Source organism: Rhea pennata, chromosome 7 (genome assembly GCF_028389875.1).
Source record: "Rhea pennata isolate bPtePen1 chromosome 7, bPtePen1.pri, whole genome shotgun sequence".
NCBI classification, from domain to species: Eukaryota; Metazoa; Chordata; class Aves; order Rheiformes; family Rheidae; genus Rhea; species Rhea pennata.
Genome location: NC_084669.1, coordinates 37,264,253 through 37,286,954, shown reverse-complemented (window position 1 = coordinate 37,286,954; position 22,702 = coordinate 37,264,253). Strand labels below are relative to the sequence as shown.

The 22,702-nt window shown below is 45.8% G+C and overlaps 1 protein-coding gene across 2 annotated transcripts in view; it reads right to left on the bottom strand.

The window, feature by feature from the left end:
* Window positions 1-4,012: 4,012 nt before the first annotated feature.
* OIT3 (oncoprotein induced transcript 3) overlaps window positions 4,013-22,702 on the bottom strand; it is a 31,141-nt gene continuing 12,451 nt past the window's right edge. For both annotated transcript variants that reach the window (XM_062580345.1, XM_062580346.1), the window contains exons 5-10: window positions 20,991-21,113; window positions 18,004-18,126; window positions 12,077-12,237; window positions 11,107-11,522; window positions 6,583-6,682; window positions 4,013-4,928 (exon numbers count right to left, since the gene is read on the bottom strand). In XM_062580345.1, the coding sequence (XP_062436329.1) occupies window positions 4,752-4,928; window positions 6,583-6,682; window positions 11,107-11,522; window positions 12,077-12,237; window positions 18,004-18,126; window positions 20,991-21,113 (1,100 nt within the window). In that variant the 3' untranslated portion in view covers window positions 4,013-4,751. The remainder of the gene's footprint in view (window positions 4,929-6,582; window positions 6,683-11,106; window positions 11,523-12,076; window positions 12,238-18,003; window positions 18,127-20,990; window positions 21,114-22,702) is intronic.

Here is a 22,702-nt window from a genome sequence, read left to right as displayed (position 1 = left end):
GACCTGAATGCCAATTTTCTCTACGGACTGATCAGAGAGGCAAGCAGAGCGCAGCACTCGTTACAAACAAGGGGCTTTGCTTGTTTGTTGGCCTCACACACACATGTTTATTAGCTCACCCTGCCCCTGAGCTTTCTGATTCGCAATGCAACACATGAGGTTTCTGCAACTCTTGAAAACCCCAGTTCATGACCTCACTATTTAAATATTTCCACCACTGGTGATAGACTGAAGAGGAGGGGTAATTTGCTTCCAGTATGTTGCTCACAGCCATTCCTGACATTTTCCATCCCATCATTACACACCTTGACAACCCTGCTTACTTAAGTACTTGACAGATCCTAAGACAATTTAAAACATCCAGGGATTTGGTAAACGTGGGAAGGGCTTTAAGTAGCTGCGATATGGGCACAAATCTAGGCTGAAGGAGACCAAAGCCCATCTAGTCTGAGATCTGAAATGCAGGAATTCACAGCATCTCTTGCACACCTATAGGACTTTCCCACAGTCTCAGGAAAGGCAGCTGCCTTTCATTCGCAGTGTCATCCAGGTATGAACTGCATATTTAATGATTCCCTTCCTTTACCATTTACAAAAGCCTCTCCCTTAGGTTTCCCTTTTATACGCAAATGGTTGGGTGTCAACTCCTTCTTTTGCACAAAGGGAACAGGAGGCTCACAGTTGCACTGGAGGAGATTTTCAAAATCCTGGAGGCTCACCTGTCAGATGGCAGCGCTTATTTGCTACCTCTGTGCGGCAAAGACTGCCAGCTGAACAGCGACAAGCAGTTTCAAACTTCATTCTCTTTAAAATGTGGTCAATATTTCCATTCACTATCAGAAGCTTTTATTTCGTACAAAATTAGAATTTAAAGTGGTATTTAGAAACTCATCTACATACAACATTTGCAGACAGCTTTCATCCGTGTTTTTTGTTGAAAGGAAGTTGCTATTGGGTACCCATGCCATGCCACATAAATACTTCAGCAACTCTTGCAAACATATTTATGGATATGTTCTTCCATCTGCCACAGAAAAGTTGAGGCTACAGAAGGGTAATTTAGAAAAAATGGAGAAGAGTCTGGTTTAGTTACTTTTCTTCTATTTTATGTGTTTAAATGGATGCATGGAGCTATGAATTATTTAAGCTCTGTATTCCTGTTCCTGTTCTTGCCAGTCATCTTTGCTCCACGGTGAACAGCGATGAGACATTCAACTCACCCCAAATAGACTGAAACGGGAATCTATCGATTTGAAAATAGGAAAATAAACATGAATGCACGAGGTGCACGGCGATGTTTTCCATTAACGAGCACCTTAATTTCCACTGATCAGATGCAACAACATCATTTCCTAGCTGTGCTAGCTGCACTGGAGAGTGAATACTGCAACACCGAGCTCCACCGCAGCATGCGTCTATCAGACCTGGACAGCAAACCTGATCATCTGTCTAAGAAATAAGTATTTTTGGCTTGGGAGTGGAAGGAAATATTCCTCGTTCCAGACTTTTTCCAAACTTTGCATTTTGTTGATGAAATGGTACCTGTTGTCGGTTTGAAATGTGAGCACACTCTTATGATTAAATGATACAATTGAAAAACTGTGTCTTGTGTAACTCAATAGCCAACTGGCTGGCGAATGTCTTAAAGCATTTTAGCTCAAGTGATATCAAATTAAAGCCAAGCCAAGCAAGTGATGATAGAAAATGATATACAGGAGAAATGTAAAGGTTCTGAATAAAATCCCTCTATCCACACACTGACACTTGGAGACATCACTAATATAAATCACAATTTCTTCATACTTTCAGACCACCATTCATCCCAAGATGCTTTACAGACCGCTGCACACAGAGCAGCTACTGAAGAACTGCATTTTTGACTACAAAGTTAAGCTGTGGCAGTCTGAAAAATCCCTCAAGCTACTCTACAGTGAAACTTTTGAATCTTCAAATGGTGGCAATGACTCGAGAAAGCCACTAGATAATCCTATGGAGGCGAGAACTGCCTCCCCTACATGCCACTCCTGCTACTCAGCAGCATATAGCATGCAAACCTTGGATCATCTTTATTTCCACCCTACTCTGAACAGGAAGGCAACGTTGTCTCACCCTGATGGCTCCCTGTTGACTTAGCGTATTGGCAGGACTATTTGCAGCTCTCCCTGACAGCCAGCCCATTTGGTCATCATGACCTCGCCTACTAACGGTACCTCAAACAGCAACCTCAGCGTTTCACTGAGAACATAAGAGCAGGCACTAGGATGGCAGGTAGTAGGTATTTATTCTCGGACATCTGAGGTTCAGATGGTCACTTCAAGTCCTGCGTGGCACCAAACAAAACACCAACCACATCAACGCAGCTTGGGCTTTGAGCCATGGCTGGCAGTGCAGGTCAGACCCTCGGGAGCACTGCTCAGGTATGCTTCCCTGTCACCCTGCTTGTGCTACATGCTTTGCTTCCACTCAGTGGCATGGCTGATTAAATTAAACAGATAAATACATCCCTTGGCTCACAGAAGGGTTTTGCCTTTGATTTCATATCCAGACTGTTATGCTGATAAAGATGACAGATGGAAACAAGAAGCAAGCTGGGGAGAGCTAAACGGCTTTGAAAAATGTTTCTCTTGTGCGCCTAGGAGCCATGGCCCCCAGGTCAGAGGAGAAACAACTACACGGCAGCAGAGGGAAGCACCTACGATCCTGCTTGTGGGACAAACCAAGCACCTTCCTAGGCTGCTCCGTTCACATGGCCACACAGACTCTCCGTCTCCGTGTTACCTTGCAACTGATTAAACCAAAAAGCTGCAGAGCGGAAAGGCCACTTCACATGAATTTCTCAGGAAGAACCAAGCAATTTGCAAAGTAACTAAAGCAAGCAAAGAAACAAACCTCTCCCTCGGCCACTCCCTACACCCCTTTTGCACGAACAAAAAACGCCAGTTGCCTCTCCAGAAGGCACGAGCTAATTAATTTAATTTCCCAGCTCTTATTTTATCAAAATAAGTTCATTCAGCAGGGGCTGCTTGAACAAAGAAGTTACAGCAAGAAATTGCCAGTGTGGTCCTAATAATGAAAGTGAATCAGCAGAACCAGGAGACACATGGCAATGCAAGAGGAAGGCTTTTTCGTTTATTTTTCTTTCATATACGGTTAGAGAACATAAAAGCGAGCGTCTTTCCACTTATACCTATTTACTGTCATAGAAATATTTTCATTTATTCTAACACACATGCATACACACATATATCCCAAGCCAGAAGAGCAGCCAGGAAGCCATTAAAAAAAAATCATGAAAATCCCAGCCCAAGAAGTGCCCATTCCTCTTTGAAACCCCAGTCACCTGAAGTAATAAATCTGTGAAATGGAATATTGCTGATATGATTTGTGACTCCTTTCTAAATGGCCCCTTCAGACAGACTCCTCATCTGAGAGCAGCAACAAATTTTGGCCTTGGCAGCAGTTTGCCTGCTTCCAACTGAAATGGAAAATCAGTAACGCAGACTGGGGGTGGGGGGGGGACTTCCAACTTACCTGCAAACACGCACACGACAGAGCTTGAAACTTACTGCAGAAAACTTCATGAACACACTACTGAGCCAAAGCCAGCTTCGGAGAGGGACCCTTCCTCTCTCACCCTCCAGCTCTGCCTCTCTTTCTTTCTCCTTCACTGCTTTCTGTGCCTCCTGCCTCTCACCCCACACTTCCAGTCCTTCACCATACAGTGCTCCTGCTCCTGAACGAAGCCCAGAGGAGCCTGAACTGATTATCCATTATATTATCTCTAGCAGGAGACTGCAAACGCGCACAGTCATTTTAACAGCACTGCCGGGTCTCCTGTCACCAGGCTCACCGGGGACAACACTATCCAGAGAGCCACCACATCAAATATTTATAGCAATCACTTGTAACGTGCGTTGCTCTAATCCTTTTGTCAGTGCCACAGACTCTCTTCCAGGGTAACGCATTACAACCCTCGACCACAGACTTGGTAACAGCACACTTAGGGGGTGTTTTTAGGTTTTTAATTATCTTTTTCTTACAACAAAGGCACTATAACACTTACAAAAGGCACCAGGTTGCTGAAGGGGGAAGACAGAAAATAATGATGTGCTAAATACAAGAGAAAATACTGTTATACTGCATGCAACTATCAGGAGGAAATAAAAAAATTATTAAATACTTTTTACTATTTAAAAATAACATTCAAATGTGCCTGTGATAGTTCTGAGCTTTAGCTGCATTACAGCTCTGAGGAACATGCATATCATGAGATATATATTTTTATATATATATATATATTTTTATTAATGGTCATCCAAAAGCTCAACACACTCAAAACTTTCAGCATCGTTCACAGACTTGCAGAGCAAACACGTTTGGCTACGACACTATTTGTATTGTCTGCTGAAAGAAGGGCTTGAACGACGTTTGTTTGGTTAAGGACGAACAGTCCTGTGGAGCCTCTGGGCGGATGTATGGAAAAAAAAGTCAGGTAACACTTTAGGCCTGTGAAGCAACAGAGTCCTTTCACCCGACAGAAATGTAGGTAAAACTGGACTATTCTGCAGTCTGGGTTGCACTCAGAGAGTTGCCCCGGGTGTCTAACATATTTCACAAATAAGCATCGGGCTGTTAGGGAAACAAGCCCAGAGGAGGTTCAAGTGGGGCTCTTATTTCTCAAAGGCCCACGAAAGAAGGAACCGATGCAGACAGTCAGTCTCAGGCGGAGATGCTGCGCCAGCAAGCGGGTGTTAATCGTCAAAGTCAATTCTGATGGGACCACCTGTCAGGACGTGGTTCGCCACGTGACCGGATTCCTCCTCCTCCGTCTTGGCTGCCCTGCGCATTCGTCTCCGGCAGCCCTGGGCGCAGCGGGAGCTCTCGTCCAGTGCCCCGCACACGAGGATGCGGCAGTGCAGGAACACTTCCTGGTGGCGGCAAGACAGCAGGCAAAGTCAGCGCACAGCGGGCTGAGGCAACCCGACTGGCAGTGCTGCCAGCACTCAGCGTGTGGGATGCGTGCGGTTCCCACAGTACGGCCATCTCTGTCCAGGTCTATAATGTCCTTATCCGCCACGACCACGCACAGCCAAACTGGCTGCTCCACCTGTTTTCTCAGATGCCCAGTGAGGGCGTGTTTTGCTCGCAGAGAACTCAGAGCATGCTGTCTGCCTCTTAGCCAGAGACTAAGGCAGAATACGAAAGCATGAAATGAACCTTCAGAATTAGGTACGAAAACGTCAGGAGTGAGCTTGGAAGAGCTCGTATGGATTGGAAGGGTGGTAGGAAGCAGGTTAAGAACACGACGCCTCACAAGGACATGGATTGATGGAAACATGCAGGAGTTTGACATGCGCTGAGAAAACACATGAAGATGGAAGACTGAGGGGCAAAGGAGAAAACACAGGCTCATGAGGGGCCAAGACTGGTAGCTGAAGGGAGGAGAGTGCAAAGGGCGTGGAGGCAGCTGCCTTTTCTTTCTGCACAGTAAGGCAGATAGCGGCAGGATTGCTGCTCCCTGCCCTCTAAATGACAAGAAGAGTAAGCAAGATCCCTGCAAGCAGCGATTAGGGATGCAAATATTTGTGAAAGTGTAGTCAACAGTGAGGTTTGAAGCAAAATGCGTTGTACAGGCCCTGGAGGATGTGGGGCAGAGGCAGCAGTGGCAATCAGATGGCCAGTGAAATCCGTGAATTTAAAGAGACTTCAACCCTTTTAACCCTAATGAGGCTCTGCAGGGGCTGGAGAGGCTGCTTTTTGCCTTTTGAGGCAGGCACTACCGGCTGAGTGTAACAACGGTGATTGAAAGACCTGATTTCCTCCAGCACAGAAGAAAAAAGCTACTTGCGTTAGGAAGACAGCATTATCCTTCAGCTGTCCTCCCACTACAGAGCTTCTGCCCCAAACTGCCATCAGCCCGGCCTGCCTGGTTTCACGTTGAATTAATCAGCATGGTGGCCTCGTACCTGGAAACCTGCAGGGCATTTGTGCTCAAAGAGATCCAAAGCTATAGACTGTCTTGTTTTAAAGACAGGGCAGTGCACAATGTGCCAAAAGCCCTGGGTTTCTGTTTGGTCATCGGAAACACAAACACTTCTCTCTCCCAGCAAATTAGGCTCCCCAAAGCCTCACGGGAAATAGCAAAGATTTCAGCTTGCCGGCACGCTGCCTTGAGCGTACTTGTATCAGCTGCTGTTCTGCGTGGCAGGAAGAAGCAGTTAGCCGGTGCTTCAGGACTACAAAAGGGTTGGTAGGGTGATGAGAGACTAGATGGGGTGAAAGTCTACCACAGGGCTTCTGCCCCTATACTGGGCTACACGACACTACGCAGCAAGCTGGGTCAGTCTACAGCAGCCACAACCGACCTTTCGACCAATTCTATTGATTTGGTTTTATCTCCCTCTTCTGAAGTACCTGCGTCCAGCTCTGGAAAGAAACAGCTGCTGGAGCAGGCAGAGCACCGTGTGTCTTGGGCCAACCCTTCCTCCCCTCGGTTCTCTAATAACACAGCCAACTCTGTGTTGAGGATCCTCAGTCAGATCAGGGCTGACGCAAGGTCCGAGGGGTGCTTTTTGAGCTTACCTTGTTGTCTTTGCCCACAAACTTGAACACGGGAACCTGGAAGTGCTTGGCAAGATGGTCCTTTGACGTGTACTGTTTCACCGAATCATCAGAAACGCAGCTGAGGAAAGCAAAGGGACAGGCTTTAATGGGTTTCCCAGAAATGGAAAAAAAGACAGAAAAAACATCTCAGCCTATTTAACTAGAAAGAAAATGATATCTTGGCTCTCTCAGGCTAAGCTACCGTCCATGTTACTTCCTCTTTGGTCACAAGAGAAAATTCGGGAATGATGGGGAAGAAACAACAGTGAAGATGATAGCATCTCCAGACAAAGAACAGCTCAGCAGCAGCGTTGGCAGGACGTGGTCCAGTCCCTTCGGCAGAGGGGCTGCCAGAGAACTGCAGGCAAATTTATCCTCATTTCACCTTCCTGTGCAACAGTCTGCAGTGATCAACACAACTGTTAAACATCTATAATATATTGGGTAGTCTGTGTATACCGCACACATAAATGACGCTTAAAATGAAGCAGCCTTTGCCCGTGTTACTAAAATATTTCAGATTATGAAAAAATAAAAACCTGGATCTACTTTGTTTTATATCATTTCTAATTTTCTTTGCCTCTCAATGGACTTGGTTGAATGACTCAAATTCGCTACAGCTAAAATTCATAATTTCCGTTTCTCTGTCACTAGCAATATACAGCAATATACCTTTATAGGTTACAGTTTATGTCTAGTCTGTTTATAAACTACTACAGACTACTTAGAGTCTGCAAGTGAAACAGCAAGACAAAAAGTTATGGTGACTTGATAATTACTGTTGCCGACTGCAGTGCCTCGGGCATTTTGAGAGGCACAGATGCTGTTGTTACTTTGCATTGCAATGCAGTATGTCCTTTCCGGCAAGTTAATTCCAGAAACATGGACTTTGCAAGTTAAAAAAAAAAAAAAAGGGAAAAAAAAGGTGATGGAAGAGATGAGATGTGATAGTGTGACAGCTCAAAGCCTACTCTAGAAGCAACCTTTAGCTTCTAGCCTTACACCAGAAATACATATTGTCAGAAACACTGACATTTTTGACGTGTCATGACACATTCCTTTATCAAACAGCGACAAGAACAGCAGCAAAAACCCAATCTGTGTAGCTCTCCTTACACTAGAATGTGTATTAATAAACCTCTGTGCTGTTTGGCTAACTTGGCTCTTTGGGCTGCAATCCCTCCCAGAATCACCCTCCTGCCACGCAGAGCAGAGCACTAAATATCCATGGGAGCGCTCAGCGCTGACCTGATCCCAGCATTATTTATACCATCATTTATTTCAGTAGCTTTTCTCAGCCAGTGGAGGTCATGGTCTGAAGGGATATCCCTGTTTGCAATGCTTGTCTAGCTAACTTGCCCGGAGGCAAACATAAAAAGTTGTCCAAGGGGAGCCAATAAATTAACATTGTGACATAATTTCCTTCCTCTTGAGGTCAAACACTAGATGCTGCTGAGTTGTTTCGTGTAAAATTAGTTATAAGAGCATCATTCCTCAAGGCACCTTGTTGCAAAGAGCATCATAAAGATTTGCCATAAGACACTGGCCAAGCCTTGGGGTTGTAAAGTCAACTCAGAGGCATTTCCCTGTTTGTGAGTGTATAAACTGTGGTGATTCTTGGACAGAGGCTCAAACAAACTCCTACATCTCAGGGAATGTTCTCCACGCTGGTGGCTAGAAACCTACTGGTTTGAGGCTAGGGAGAGGGGAAAATGGAGAAACAAGGAGGAACCACAGAGCCCCTACCATGCCCCTAAACATGTGTTTTAGGGAGAGATGCTACAAATGCATGACCAGAAGAGCTCAGCAAGCTCCCAAGTCATGGGGACAAAGTCCCTTGGCATCATATGTGGGACCATTCCAAGTCCCACCCTCCTAGGAAAGCCCCAAACGCTGCTTTCCAGCTTGGAGAGGCAAAAAGGAGCAGGGGAGCACAGATACAGAAGGAAAATGGGTGACCCTGCTCTGGACCAGGAGAAAACAACCCTTTCCTGTGCGAAGTGTGTTGAGAGCAGGGGAGCAGAGAGCAGTCCTGCCATGGTAGCTCTGCTCTGACCCTTTCCCAGGGACAGCTGCAAGGTGGAAAAGGAGAGCCCAGCAAGCACAATAGCTACTTCAACCTGCAAATGTGGTGTAATGAGAGGGAGCCTTGCTAACCAAGTGTAGTGGAACCACCTTAACCGCCTTACGCTCAGGTAAACGGCAGCTCTCGGCCATATCAGATTGCAATGGATTGCCCAGAGTGACATGACCTTGCTCCCAATGTCCCAGAGAGCTGCAATATTTACCATCCATGCAACCGGTCAAGGCCTTCTATTTATTTTCATTTGGAGAAAGCGGAAGGACAGGAGCAGAAGTGGGAAAGCCCGCTCTAGGGTGGGCTGGCCAGGCTAGCAGCAGCAGAGCAGCGTGCTGTGGAGCCCAGGAGGAGGGAGCTGGGCAAATCCACATTTCCAGCTGTGATGGGGCCTCAGATAGTAGTGATTGTGTACCTGTGAAGCCCTTCTCATCAGCAAGGGGAGAGGGGCCAGGGGCTCCCACCTCTTGCCAGCTGGAGATGCAGGGAATAAACAGAAGAAAGTAAGAGAAGGAATTTCCCCTCGCCTCAGCCTAAAGTACCTCCCCTCAGTAAAGGGATTTATATAGAATTTCACTCTGGAAGTCTTGACTGCAGTTAACTCCTGCAGACCTGATGCTAACTAATCAAACTGAGTAGAAATCTCACCTTTATTGCCTGGGGCTTTGGGGGCTGGGCTGATGGAAGGAAAATGGGTTATTATGAAACTGTTTGGAGCAATGGGAAATCAGCAGTGGATTCAGCTAATTTTACTTTTTAATTGCTGCAAGCCTGGCAAGAAACAAAGAGCTCCGGTTAACCCGACAGCACATCATTAGCCTTTGCTCTAAGCGAGCAGTACAATTTAAACACAGCATACTGCAGGGGGCTGGCATGTCCCGGGGACGTGGGGGCCTGAATAACTGCGCCAGAGCGGAGCTCTGGATCAGCTCCAGCCAGCCTGTTCCAGCCCGCTTCTCCTTTTGGTGAAGTTTTAATGCCCTCTGCAGGATAACAAGGCCAAAGGGGCTGTTCACGCCTCCTCCGTCAAGAGGAAAATGCTTTTACAAGGAAGTTTCAAGCCCGTTCCTGTGCAAATCCCCAAACTGCCGCTGTGATGGATTGGTGAGGTCACATTTTCAGCGCTCTCTTTTTATTCAGCTCAGGTTCTGACCACCGTTCTGGTCCCTCATTTTCACTCATCATGGTAAATGAACGAGTGTTTGGAGTCCTGAGAGGGTCCAAAGGGACAGCCAGGGAGTCAATAAATCAAATGTTTCATTACAAGTCTGTTCGTAAACTCCAGAAACGTCAAGCACAAAAGAACTGCAGCCGAGGATGGAGGGAGGGCAAGCTACTGCTGAAATCTTTGTTGAAAGGAAATTAAAACAGTATCTTCGTGTCCTGCACCCAGCAGGCTTCTTTTGCTGCAGGACTATCCCATAGGATTTATCATCAGCAACTGTAATGGTGCAGGATTTAGCCTGGCAGTTGAAGAAATACATTTTTCCTTATTAGATGATTAGGCGGACAGAACATGGCACCTACACGAACAGAATCCCTTTACCGGTGGGCCGTGACACTTGGATAGGTCTTAGGTATTACTTTGGTAGGATTTTCTTCCCTAAGGAATAGCAGGCATTTCCCAACCATGACATCTGCATAACGTTTTCTAGTTAAGCTGTGAGGCACTGCTGAATGCAAACACTCCAGAGCAACACAGCAACATGGCACTGTCATGCTGGTACCCAAACACTTCTGTGAAAACAGGTCACCTTAGGGGCCAGCAACGCTCCCCAGAATCTGTCACACAAAACCCATCCCCAAGGAGGTGTGAGAGCGATCCCACAGGTTCACCCTGAGCCTTTTACTAGTGTATTCAGGAAAGATCATTAACCTCAAATGGCCTAGAAACTCACCACCAAATTAAGGGACCCTAAGCCTTCTACACTGACAAGCATCAGAGAGAGAGTAAACAAAAGGGAGCTCCAGCCAGGACCAGCCATGGAATCTTCTGGCTTATGCTATAGAAAGGCCACTATGGGAAACTTAAGAAACTTGCTCCAGCTGCTGCTGCAACCATGTGGCAGCAGCACACTGCCACTGAGGGGTTCGGCCAGTCGGTTCGGCACTGTGCGAGCCGGCAAATAGAGGTTGGTCCTCGGCAAGGAGATCTCCTTGACAGCAGCCAACTCAGTTATGCACAAGGCTAGTTAGACAGCTGTCCTGTAAAGGTTGCACTTGAAATAATCACTGTTTCTCCCAATCGCTTCTGATGGGATAAGTGTTTGTGCTCGATAACCCTAGCTGCTGGCAATTGCTAGGAACAAAATAGGCAGACTGCTGTAGAGAAGCAATAGTATTTCCTGCATCACACAGCCAACACAACCCAGCCCCTCTGTCGCTCCCCACCTAATAGCCAGCAAAGGAGGGAACAGTCAACTCACCCATCTTGAATCAGGTAGTACTTCAAGATCTCATCAATTTTTGAGGTGGGAGTGGCAAAGCAGCTCTCGACCAGTGTCTCTAGTCCACTGACGTGTACCAATGGCTCGATCCCAAAATACAGAGAGTCCCGAAGCTTGAGGGTGGGAAGGGTGTCCCTGTAAGGCTCATCAAATTCTTTGTCTTTGAAGATCTCAAGAGTGAAGGGGAAGATGCCTTGGTTGCGGCTCATAATTTCCAAGGGGGAGTTCTTGAGGTTGGGCACATAGCCTTCGGAGATGGTATACCGGCGTGGGAACTCACAGGTCACCGGGATCAGCAGCTTGCTGGTACGGACAATGATGTCCCCGTTACTTCCTGGAGTCTGCTTTGGCAAGCCAGTCACCAGATTGGTGGCAATAATTTTATCATTTATTACCTGCAGCACAGAAAGGGATTTAAGGGAAAGGGGATATCATGCTGGAGAGAAATACCTCTCCAAGCTTAGAAAAGCACCAGCAGCTGAGTTTACTTTGTTCAGGAAAGTCAGACATAAACTAGCCCCTGAAGATGCAGCTTGTGAAGTTATACACCGCTAGAGCAACGTTCATCTTTATCTACAACCCGAGGGCCTTTGTCAGTTTGCTGTCAGCTGTGATTCACTGTATTCATGCATGAAGCAGAGGAACTGGCTTCCAATTGCTACCCACCTTCTGAGAGGAGCTTTCTGTCTCCTGACCAGTTGCCCGGCAGCCTTTGAAGCATAATCTGGAGACCAGATACAGCCTCAACAGGAGAATGAAGAAGAGCATAACAAGCTCTCCCACTTCTGGATGCCCCCTCAGGTCTAGTCTGAGGCCAGTTGCATGGCCGAATCGGAAACCACTCTGATGGTGCAGCTAAATCAACTTTATTCCCCAATTAGGCTATCAACCAACCCCCAAACCTGAGAGGTCCCAAGAGTCAGGACAGCAATAGGATGGGTGTACATACATCTACAACAGTGCCACAGGACTTCAAGGAGAAATGGATGTTGACGTGAGTGCCGTTGGATACTCCTTTGCAGGAAGTGTTAATGAGAGAAAGGTCTAGGCCTCCAACCAGGTCCTTTGGGATGCTCACTTCAATAGAGCTAGACTTGCACAGCACTGGCACTGCAAGAAAAGTCCCCAGAACAATAGTAAGCACTACAAATCTATCGGGGGCTGGGAAAGGGCTCTACTTACTGTTATTGAGGGGAAAAAAAGGATGCTGCATTTATTATTCGTCTGTCTTGCATTCCCATCCATGCAACACAAAGCTGCTGACCCACTACTACCCCAAATTCTCCTGGTGCAGTCATGCCACAAAAGGAGACAAAGATGACTGCTACGCTTGTAGCAGAAGCTCAGCTATGTGGTATTTCGAGTTATACTTTACAGTCAGCAAAGATCTGACTGATATTGCTAGCACTGCTATGTCGTGGAAAGAGACTTTTCCAGCTACGGGTATCAAATTCACAACACCCCAGGCAAAGCCACTCTTTAAGACCCTTTATCAGGTTTTACATCAAATCCAGAGCGTGCCAAAACAAGGCAAACTAATTCCATATAGATATCCATCGAAAACCAAAGTGGCCTGAAAGCCCATAATAATTAATATTTTTATGTGCAATAAACTCATCTCTGACATATGCAATCTCAATTAGCTCTTTCCATCTCCTTCCAATCTACTTTCAATTTTCATAAAGCAGATTTCTGTGTGAGTTTTTTAAAAAATTGATTCTATTACATAGAAAAGTGAGACAAAAAGTAGTGATTGGACAAAATGAAATTGGAAAGAAGAGGGAACAATTTTCAATTAAAAAAGTAAATGCGATATATATTCCTTGTGTCTATGCACATCTATTCCATTAGATTTAGGGCACGTGTTCTTTTGCTGATAGTCTGGACCTTAATCAGCCAGAAAAACAAAACCTCTCCAGAATTACCATTTAGCATGCCTTAAAAATCATGACAAAACTTCTTTGCAACTATACTAGTTCACCAAACTTTTCTTCATAAAACTCCCAACACTTGGCATTCCATATGATCTGCCTTCCCCTAATCCCAATCAAGTTAAGTATACAGTTTGGGATTCGGGACCTTGGACACAATGAACACTGCTAAAACACACCTTCTCTAACACTTTCTAAGTTTTCCCTTAGAAAATCAAATTCTTGTATCCCAGCAAAGATATTTATAATGGCTACCACGTACCAGGGAATAGTTTTTATTAAAGAATCATCATTTTCAAGGCGCTATGCTAAACAGTGTGTGGTGTGCCCGAGGCAGTATGCTCTCCTAAAGACATTGCTGGGTTAGAACGGAAAATTAAAGAAATAAGAAGTACCTTCACTTTTACTCCATTAGCAACAGAAGTCAAGCAGGAATAACTGAGCAAAGCTCAAAAGGAGGCAAAGGGACATTGTGAACACAATCTAATGCAGATGGAAAGAAAAATATCCTTTGGAGAACTGATTGGCTGAACTCTAGCTTCACTGTTCTAGTCAATCACCGGTAAATGAAAAAGTGCAATGCTTTTTACAAGGGTGTGGTTCTAAGCAAGACTGTAGACAGTTTGCATCCCAGCTGCAGTTCTCCAAAGCTCAGGAGCAGTTTGCTCCAGCTTATCTGGGGCAGCACTGGCACAGGTTGCCCAGAGAGGTTGTGGAGCCTCCTTCTCTGCAGATCTTCAAGGCCCGCCCGGATGCAACCCTGTCTAACATGCTCTAGGTGACCCTGCTTGAGCAGGGGGGGTGGACTAGATGATCTCCAGAGGTCCCTTCCAACCTTACCCATTCTGTGTGAATCTCCATAACTAAATGTCCTTTGACATTTGGGAAGATTGCCCCTGCTTGGAACAGGGGCTATCTTTTTGTGCAGACTACAGGCTCGCTCGTGCTGGGGAACTCTGAACCACTGCTAGAAACACAAATTAACTACATCAGCGTAACCTGCTTAGCTGCACAAAAGGGTTGAACATGAGATAGCAGAGAAAATCATTTCAGGATCACACTTCAGAAGGAGGGGGGGGTACTAGGAAAGGGATGGGGAAGGAGCACTTTCCAAGTGCTTCTTTGGCTGCTATCCTTGTGTGAAAATTGCAGCCAAGCCATTGATTTCTGTGGAAGAAGACTGATATTTGCCCTGAACGTGAAGACAGTGCAGCGGAGGTTTGATAGGACGCAGTTCCAATTACTTCAGGCAACTACGTCTGTCCTGCACTGTTAATTGTATCACTAAAAACTTGATTAGGTGCCATAAAAAGTTGTACTGGTACATTTCCAGAAATACTCTGTCATATATATCTGCTCAAAATTGCAGACTACTGGATAAAGCCATAAATTCACAAAATGTAAAAGAATAAGCAATGTTGTTTTATGAGAGCTGCTGCAATTGCTATATTGCAAGCGCCCTTGGCAGTCAGCACTGCTGCCACTCATTAGCATCCTCCTGGGAAGGAGGAGCGTGGGCTGGGAAAAGTGTGGCCTTCTAACAGTGCCGGGGCTGCCTCAGGGAGACAGGACTGAAGAACACTGCTCTTGTCTGGCCTCACACCTTCAATCAATAAGAATAATCATGGATCTTGAAATCCCCATCGCCTCCTCCCCACCTGGATCCGCCAGAGCTGTGAGGACTACTGAATCACAAGTATGCACGGCTCACCCCAGGGTCCACGTACAAGAACCTTCCTGAAAACAGATGGGCAGAGAAGTGAACTGATGTGTAAAAAACAGAGCCTAGATCACATGGTCACACCCTGAAAAAACACAAAATGACAAAACAGAAGACGTCCAGATAGTGCACGGCAACTCAGCCCTGCTGCAAGGCAGCCACAAGCATTGTTTTGCCTGCAGGGTAGCACGCACAAGACCCCTGCACACGCACCACACTCCCATAGGCTCTTGGCAACTCTTTCTGTGACATGAGAACATCCACGCACTTAGTTACTTAACTGGGAAAAGAAGAGAGGGAGAAGGAGCTGCCACTGCCCCCTTCCCCTCCCAAGGAAGCGGGACTGGGATGTGGCGCTCTCCAGAAGGGCAATTAAATTGCCCCAACTGCAAGACTTCTGCTTTCCTGGCATCCCCTTCCCCGCTCACCGTGCACCTTCCTGCCAAACAGACCTGCTGGCTGTAGCCAAATAGCCTCCTTCCTGCATGGTCACCAGCATCCCTTGCACTGAATGACCATGTCTGCACTGTAGATTAACAGGTAAATCCACAAGATGTAGAACAGAGACTACCAAACTGCTTTCGCTCTTGTATTACTGGTCTTCCTTGTAATTCTTGCATTAATTTTACATTCTTTTACCACTGTATGGTCTGCTTTTCTGGAGAAAAATAAAAAGATTAAAAAAGCAGAAATTGCATCAAATAGAACCATTCTGACTTCCTCCCCAGTGCATTTCTATCCTGACGGGCCACCATGAGGTCTAGATCTGTATCTCTAACTGATGGTTGGCTATCTGTAACACATCAGAGCACAGGATATTCAGGCCTGAGCCCACCCTTGCTGAAATTATCTACAGCCCAAGTGAATCAGCTCATGAAAGACTCCTTTTCCTGCATTTAGATCATACCTTGCTTATGGCCAAGTCCAGCCCATTAGCAAACTCCCATGAAAATGTCTGAAGGCAACAACACTGGTTCTTCCTGGGCCCACCAAGATGGAGCACAAGCAGAGAGCTAGGAGCTTGGTCTGTCCCCATCAGGGCAGCACTGCTCCTTCTCCAGCTATGTGCTGAGCCTGACAGGCCTGAGAAGTGGTGAGGCTTCCCCCATGCTCTTCTCCCTGCATTCACTGCTACAGAGCTAGATTGACTTCTGGGAGCCTGGAGATGCATTTGCAAGAAAATCCTGCTCAGCTTTTGCAACCAAATAAAGGGAAAATGTTTATCCCCTACACGTGTGACAGGTGCAAGCAAGTGGGCAAGAAGGACTCCCTGTGCACAGAGATGGAGTAAACCTCACATGGAAGGTTCTCCAAGGATAATGTTGCCCTTGCCTCTACTCCACATAAGCAACTGTCGATTTTCAGAAACTATAAAATCATAGAATCAGTAAGGTTGGAAGGGACCTCTGGAGATCATCTAGTCCAACCTCCCTGCTCAAGCAGGGTCACCTAGAGTATGTTAAGACAGGGCTGCATCCAGGCGGGCCTTCAAGATCTCCAGAGAAGGAGACTCCACAACCTCTCTGGGAAACCTGTGCCAGTGCTCCGTCACTCACAGGGAAGAAATTCCCCCTCACGTTCAGGCGGAACTTCTTGTGCTTCAATTTCTGCGCACTGCCTCTTGTCCTGTCACACAGGACAACTGAAAAGAGTTTGGCCCCGTCCCCTTGGTACCCTCCCTTCAGGTACTTGTACACATTAATGAGATCCCCCCTCAGTCTTCTCTTCCCCAGCCTGAAGAGGCCCAGCTCTCGCAGCCTTTCCTTGTAGGGCAGGTGCTCCAGTCCTCTGATCATCTTCGTAGCCCTACGCTGGACTCTCTCCAGTAGCTCCATGTCTCTCTTGTACTGGGGAGCCCAGAACTGGACACAGTACTTGAGATGAGGCCTCCCCAGGGCTGAGTAGAGGGGCAAGATCACCTCCCTCGACCTGCTGGCAACAGTCTTCCTAAAGCACCCCAGGAGACCATTGGCTTTCTTGGTCACAAGGGCACATTGCTGGCTCATGGTCAACTTGTCATCCATCAGCACTCCCAGGTCGTTCTCTGCAGAGCTGCTCTCCAGAAGGTCGGCCCCCAGCTTGTACTGGTGCCTAGGGTTATTTTTCCCTGGGTGCAGGACTCTGCACTTGCCCTTGCTGAACCTCATGAGGTTCCTCTCTGCCCAGCTCTCCAGCCTGTCCAGGTCTCTCTGAATGGCAGCACAGCCCTCAGGTGGATCAGCCACTCCTCCCAGCTTGGAATCATCAGCAAACTTGCTGAGGAGGCACTCTGTCCCCTCATCCAGGTCATTGATGAAGAAGTTGAACAGTATGGGAGCCAGTACTGAGCCCTGGGGGACGCCACTAGCCACAGGCCTCCAGCTGGACTCCATGACACTGATGACGACCCTCTGAGCTCTGCCTTTCAGCCAGTTCTCAATCCACCTCAAGCGGATTGAGAATGGATTGAGTGGATAGTGCCCACCACTATCTTGGGCACTTTTCCAAGGGACAGCAGAAACAGTCAGTATGAGAACCAGTCCCCTTCTTTTGAGACATGGAAATGCTTACTGAAATGACTAGACAGATATTTAACCCAGGCAAAACAAAACCTTTCTCTGTAACAGCATTCTTGGAAGTGACCAAACACTCTTAACTGAAATTAAAAAGACCAAGTTTGAGGCATGGAAAATTTCAGCTCTAATAGCAAAAAAAAAAAAGAATCAGGAGATGGGTTAGAAACAATACTACCTCTGACATAAACCCTTAATGAGTGAAGCCCCTTCAAAACTTCATCCAGCATTTCTTTGAAAGCAACTAGAACGTCCTGTTTCAGAACAGAGGTGGATGGCAAGCCCTTCCTTCCACAAGAACGAACCTTTTCTTTCACATACATGTTGTTCCTTTTTCACAGAGCTCTGCCAGGCCCCACTCTTCCCACACACCATTGCTTTAGGTACCACTGATTGATGTGTTTATATCTGTCAAAGCACTATTCAGTCAGTCCTTCTTGCTAGAAACCTGATACACAACACATTTGCAAACACTGAGGACTGTGGATTGCCTCCTCTGAAGTGAAGTGGAGGAGGCTTTTTAGTAGAGGAGCTGGGCTCAGCTCTGACCTCCTCCTATCAATGAAAAACTTTTTTTTAACATAATTTTCATGTCCCGGGGACAGAGGCCGTCAGGAAGATTTTTTGCTATATTGGCACAGTTGAACCTGGGTTATCTGATCCGTTGACCTACCTTGGCAAGTGTGATTATCTTCCGACAGAACCAGTCCCCTTGGACACTCACACTGGTATGTGTCCTCCACTTCAACGCAGGTATGGCTGCAGCCTCCGTTGTTATTGTGACAACCTTCAATTTCTGCAAAAGAAAGAAAAACCAGCACATCCTGCTCTTTAGACAACTCACTGACAGTTATGCAGGCTCCAGCATATACTCCCAGCTGCCTAACAAGCAGTATGACCAGTGCAAAGCTTGAAGGTGACAGCAGGGTGAGAGCTTGCTTCCAGAAATTGCTGTGGAAGCCTAATTTTATTGTTTAATTTCCTGTGTTTGCCATTTCACCATGAAGTTCACTAAGAATTCAGAGAAAAAGCTTACCAAATTAAATCACAGGCTATAAATCACATAAACAAGGAAGCTGAATAGGCAACCTTGAGCTTTGCCCTTTCCAGCTTCTGAGACATTCCTTAATCTAAATTTTTATGTTGTTTCTTACTATATATAAAAAAAAAAAAGAAAAAGGCAAGGGGAACCTCCTAGAACTTCTACCACATGAAACCACATTTGCTCCTTAGCCATCACTAGAATTAAAGCCTTGAGATTTTCAGGGCAAGTGTTCATTATCAGGGAGAATGGATTTGGTGGTAGCAGGTAGCTTCTATCCCCAGCAGGAAACACCAGGGAGATGATGACATCTTCTTTGCCTGGGGGTGGGTTCCCAGCTGTGATAGAGGAGGGCACAGTAGATTCCTTCATCCTTTTTGTAAGCTGAAGATGTGATTGTGCTTGTAGAAGTTTGTTTAGTGGGAATCTTGCTCGTTTAGTGCAAGTTTTAGGCTTCAAGGCTGGGTACACTAAGGTGCATTATCACAGGGACAGAAGGACACAATTTCCCTCCTAAACTTCTCCCGTCCTCGCCGAGGAAAGAGGGCAGCCCAGCTAATCTGAGAGGTTCTCATGTTTTTCTTAAGCCTTCCCTGTTTGAGTGAGGCTATTCTTTGAGAATCTGGGTTTTCCTGTAATATGTATTTCTAGCCATTTTACAGCTGCAGGAATGAGCTCCAAGGGTATTCTCAAAATCTGAAAACCTAAGGCAAATAGGTCTGTTGCTAGTTGTTGTCGGCTTTCTATTATAAAAAAATATAAGAAAGAAAATATCATGATTTCTTTTTCTTTTTTAATAATCTTCATTGCTTGATTTTTTAAAACATTTGGGGTGAATACTGCTAGATGTTTTCAGCAAAACAGTTGTAAATATAACACATGCAAATCATAAAGACAAAATATTTCCCCCTAAGCCTGGCACCAGAAATAACTGTGTGGTTTTAGATGAAATGTAAAGGAAACAATTGAAATCCCATACTCAGTCCTACACCTGGCATGAAAAATAGCAGCTTGAACACTCCACATCAGTCAAAGTAACAGGTAAAGCATTATAAGGGAAATTTTGTAGATAATTTTAACCCTGCTTAGCCCCACCAGCTCCAAGTTTAATTGCTAATCATTATAATCATGTAATCAAGCAAAATCTCTTGCATTCACTCACACAGCAACAGCTGTGAGGTGGTCCACGAGTAAATCACACCTTCTAATCGCTCACAAAGCTGAGGGCACATCCTTAGAAAGAAAACCTACTAACAAGACTGTAAAAATCCCCAACAGCAGCATTAAACTCAGAAAAAGCATCATCCCTTTTACCAGAGAGGAAATTAAATGATATATCAAAGGATCTCAAGTCCAACTTCAGGAAACAAATGCATTTCCAAGCACAGGCTATTCCAGCCCTATCAGAAGCATGCAGTGCTCCGGAATAAAAACTGCCACATAGCGCACTTGGTTTATGTGACAACACACCAGCTCACGCTGGACATGGAAGAAAGAATACCACAGGCCACTCACGGCCCCACCATGGCTGTTGGCACCAGGGGAACTACTAGACAAGGTGCACTTCGCACAGCAGCTTTCCCAGGCAAGCATCATTGTCAGTACTGGTGTTTTATTAACAATCCCACAATTTTGTCACTATGAATGTCTACCACGCAGCAACAATTGTACAATTGCGTGCAGGCTGCAGATGTGTGCAGTTCTGGCAATCAGGTGGCCAGAAACTTAAGGTTCATCATACTCCTGCCTGAGGCTCCAGAGTTGCTGTCAACATACTCCGTAGTAGCTTTGCCTTTCAGGAGCCATGGTGCTCTTCATAGCTGACCACAGAGGACATCAGGCACAAGTCAACTTTTGCTGTGTTCTCCTATTTCTTCCTGAAGGTGTTGGTACATCTTAAGTGACAACAGCTCAAAACCACATTTTGGTCTTAATTTCTGTCCAAGCCCCTGCCAAAACTCCCGTCCAAGCTCAGCAGGGGTTTCCAGCATGGCTGTGCTACCGCTGGGTCTGGCCACCTGAAAGTAACTGCAGCAGTTCACACAGCACAGCCCACAGCTAACCACTAACAGAAAGCTAAGTCAAAATGCAGCCCTCATCCTAACTCTAGCTTCAGCTCTCAGACTAGTTCCCTCTTTTCTCAAACTCCATTCTGGGAGGTGATGAGATTCTCACACCCTAGTCTAGACATTACCCCAAACCTAATGCTAGCTGTCAAAAAACAACAACACTAAACCTGACCCAGGCAGTCATCACAGTACAACTATCATACAAATCTCCAGAGCCAAATCCTGTCATCTCCAGCAGTAACAGGCTCTGTCTGGACAACTAACCTTCCAAGTCCACTGCTGCCTCTTCTCCTCATGGAGATAAATAAAAGTGAAGGCTAAGAGTCATGGACAAGGCAGGGAGAATAACAAGGAGACTCTGTTCTGCCTGATTAGAAGAATATTTCACTAATAACATCATTGGCAAGCACAGAAGTGATGTGAGTGACTTTTCACCTCAGCTGCCAGGAGCTAAGAGAGAACTAGTACTGCAAGTGAAGGGAAGTGATTTATATCATTTCTAGTAGACTGTGGTAGATGACATTCTTGCAACTTCTCCTTCTAACTCACCTTCGCAGGTTTTCCCATCACTTCCCAGGGTGCGCCCAATCCCACACTCACAGCGGTAGGAGTTCTTCAGGTTGATGCATAATTCACTGCAGCCTCCATTCCCCTGCTCACATTCATTCTCATCTGTAAAAAAACATAATGTCATTAATGCGATTAATAAACCCACTAAATACTGAAGGCCACTATTTACTGACTCTAGCAGACCATCCTGCCATGCTGCACCCAACCTGGGGGAAAAAACAGCACGCAGAGAGCAGCCATTTCAGAGAAGAGATGGATACAGTTCCCTGGGAAACTTCCAAATTGGTTCCATGTGCCAAGAGAGCTCATGTTTCAGTCTACCTTCTCACCTTAAATTCTTCCTTGCTCTCCACTCACAAAGACATTAAAAGAGTTAACATGATTTTACTGGGTGATGAAAGTAGGTGAGTACTAGAATCAGTCAAAAACAAATCTTACCTATTTATATATTACACCTGCTACACATGACCAATTATTCCGCAGCAATTTAAAATGATTTAACCCTTATTTCAAAAAGACACAAGAATGAAAAACAGCTATAAACATATACACAAAGCCAAAATCAAACCAAAACATTTTAATGAGTCCCACGAAACTTTCCCAGAAAAGTTCTGTCGTGAGAAATTTCATCACTTTGGCTTCTTGCCCTCGTTGCGACTGCTCCCTGCCGCAGACAGCTCAGGTGTTCCTGAAAAACTGAAATTGTGAACTCGCTGCGGTGAGACCTGACCTGGGGCACTGGTATTACACAGACCACGACAATCATTAGCTGCTCAGCCACTCTGTACCAAAGCGGAGATGGAAAGCTCTGTTCTGTGTTTCTCTCTTCTACGACTGAGCTTCTCACTGCCCCGCAACAGCCCTCCTGACCTGCTCTGCTCCTCTATAGTCCTCCACAGGGCCGCAGCACCTACCTTTCCCATTCAGAAGAAAGAGAAATGCCTGAGCTGGCATTCTGTGCTGCCTGGAATGCACTCTGAATCAAGGTCTGGAAAACCCTGAAACAGGCCTAAACGGAGTCCTTATACCAAAGCAGTTTACCCACGAGCAGACCCTGTGTCACGTTTCTGTGTTGGACGCACTGAATTCTAGATTAGAGCCCTCCACGGTGCTGACAGTGTTTACTGAGAGAGAAAGAAAAGGACAGAAGATGCTTTTGAATCTCTTGGTAAAGCTCTGAACATTCCTAACATTCCTTCTGATTTTCTCTATTTTGATTTCTCTAAGCATTTTTTTTGGAAAGGTACTTTGTTCTCTGAGATTCTCATTTGTCGACCTGATTTAATCTCTATCTGTCGGCAAAATATGAATCAAATAGGAGACAGGAAGGGAAAGTCATTGTTACTGTTGTACCACAAAACTGATGATTCTTCTTAGGCAGGACACAATGTGGAGGTTATCAATCAAGGTTCATGTGGGGTTTCACCAAAACAGCTTTGAAGTTACTAGCTGACACAAGCTTAAAAGCAAGGAAGAAGAAAAATGCCATTTTAAGGTACGTGGTCAGAGATGAGCTCTTTCAGGTAAAAGTGGTCCCACGTGTACACAGTACTGGCAGCTTACAGCTGGTGGTGTGTTCTCCTTCCACAAGTAACGTTTATTGGATATTCTTAGGCAAAGAAATTGTTGGTAGCCTGCCCTGGGAGGCACAAAGCATGTCCAGGAGAAAGACAGGCACACTTCCCTTTTCA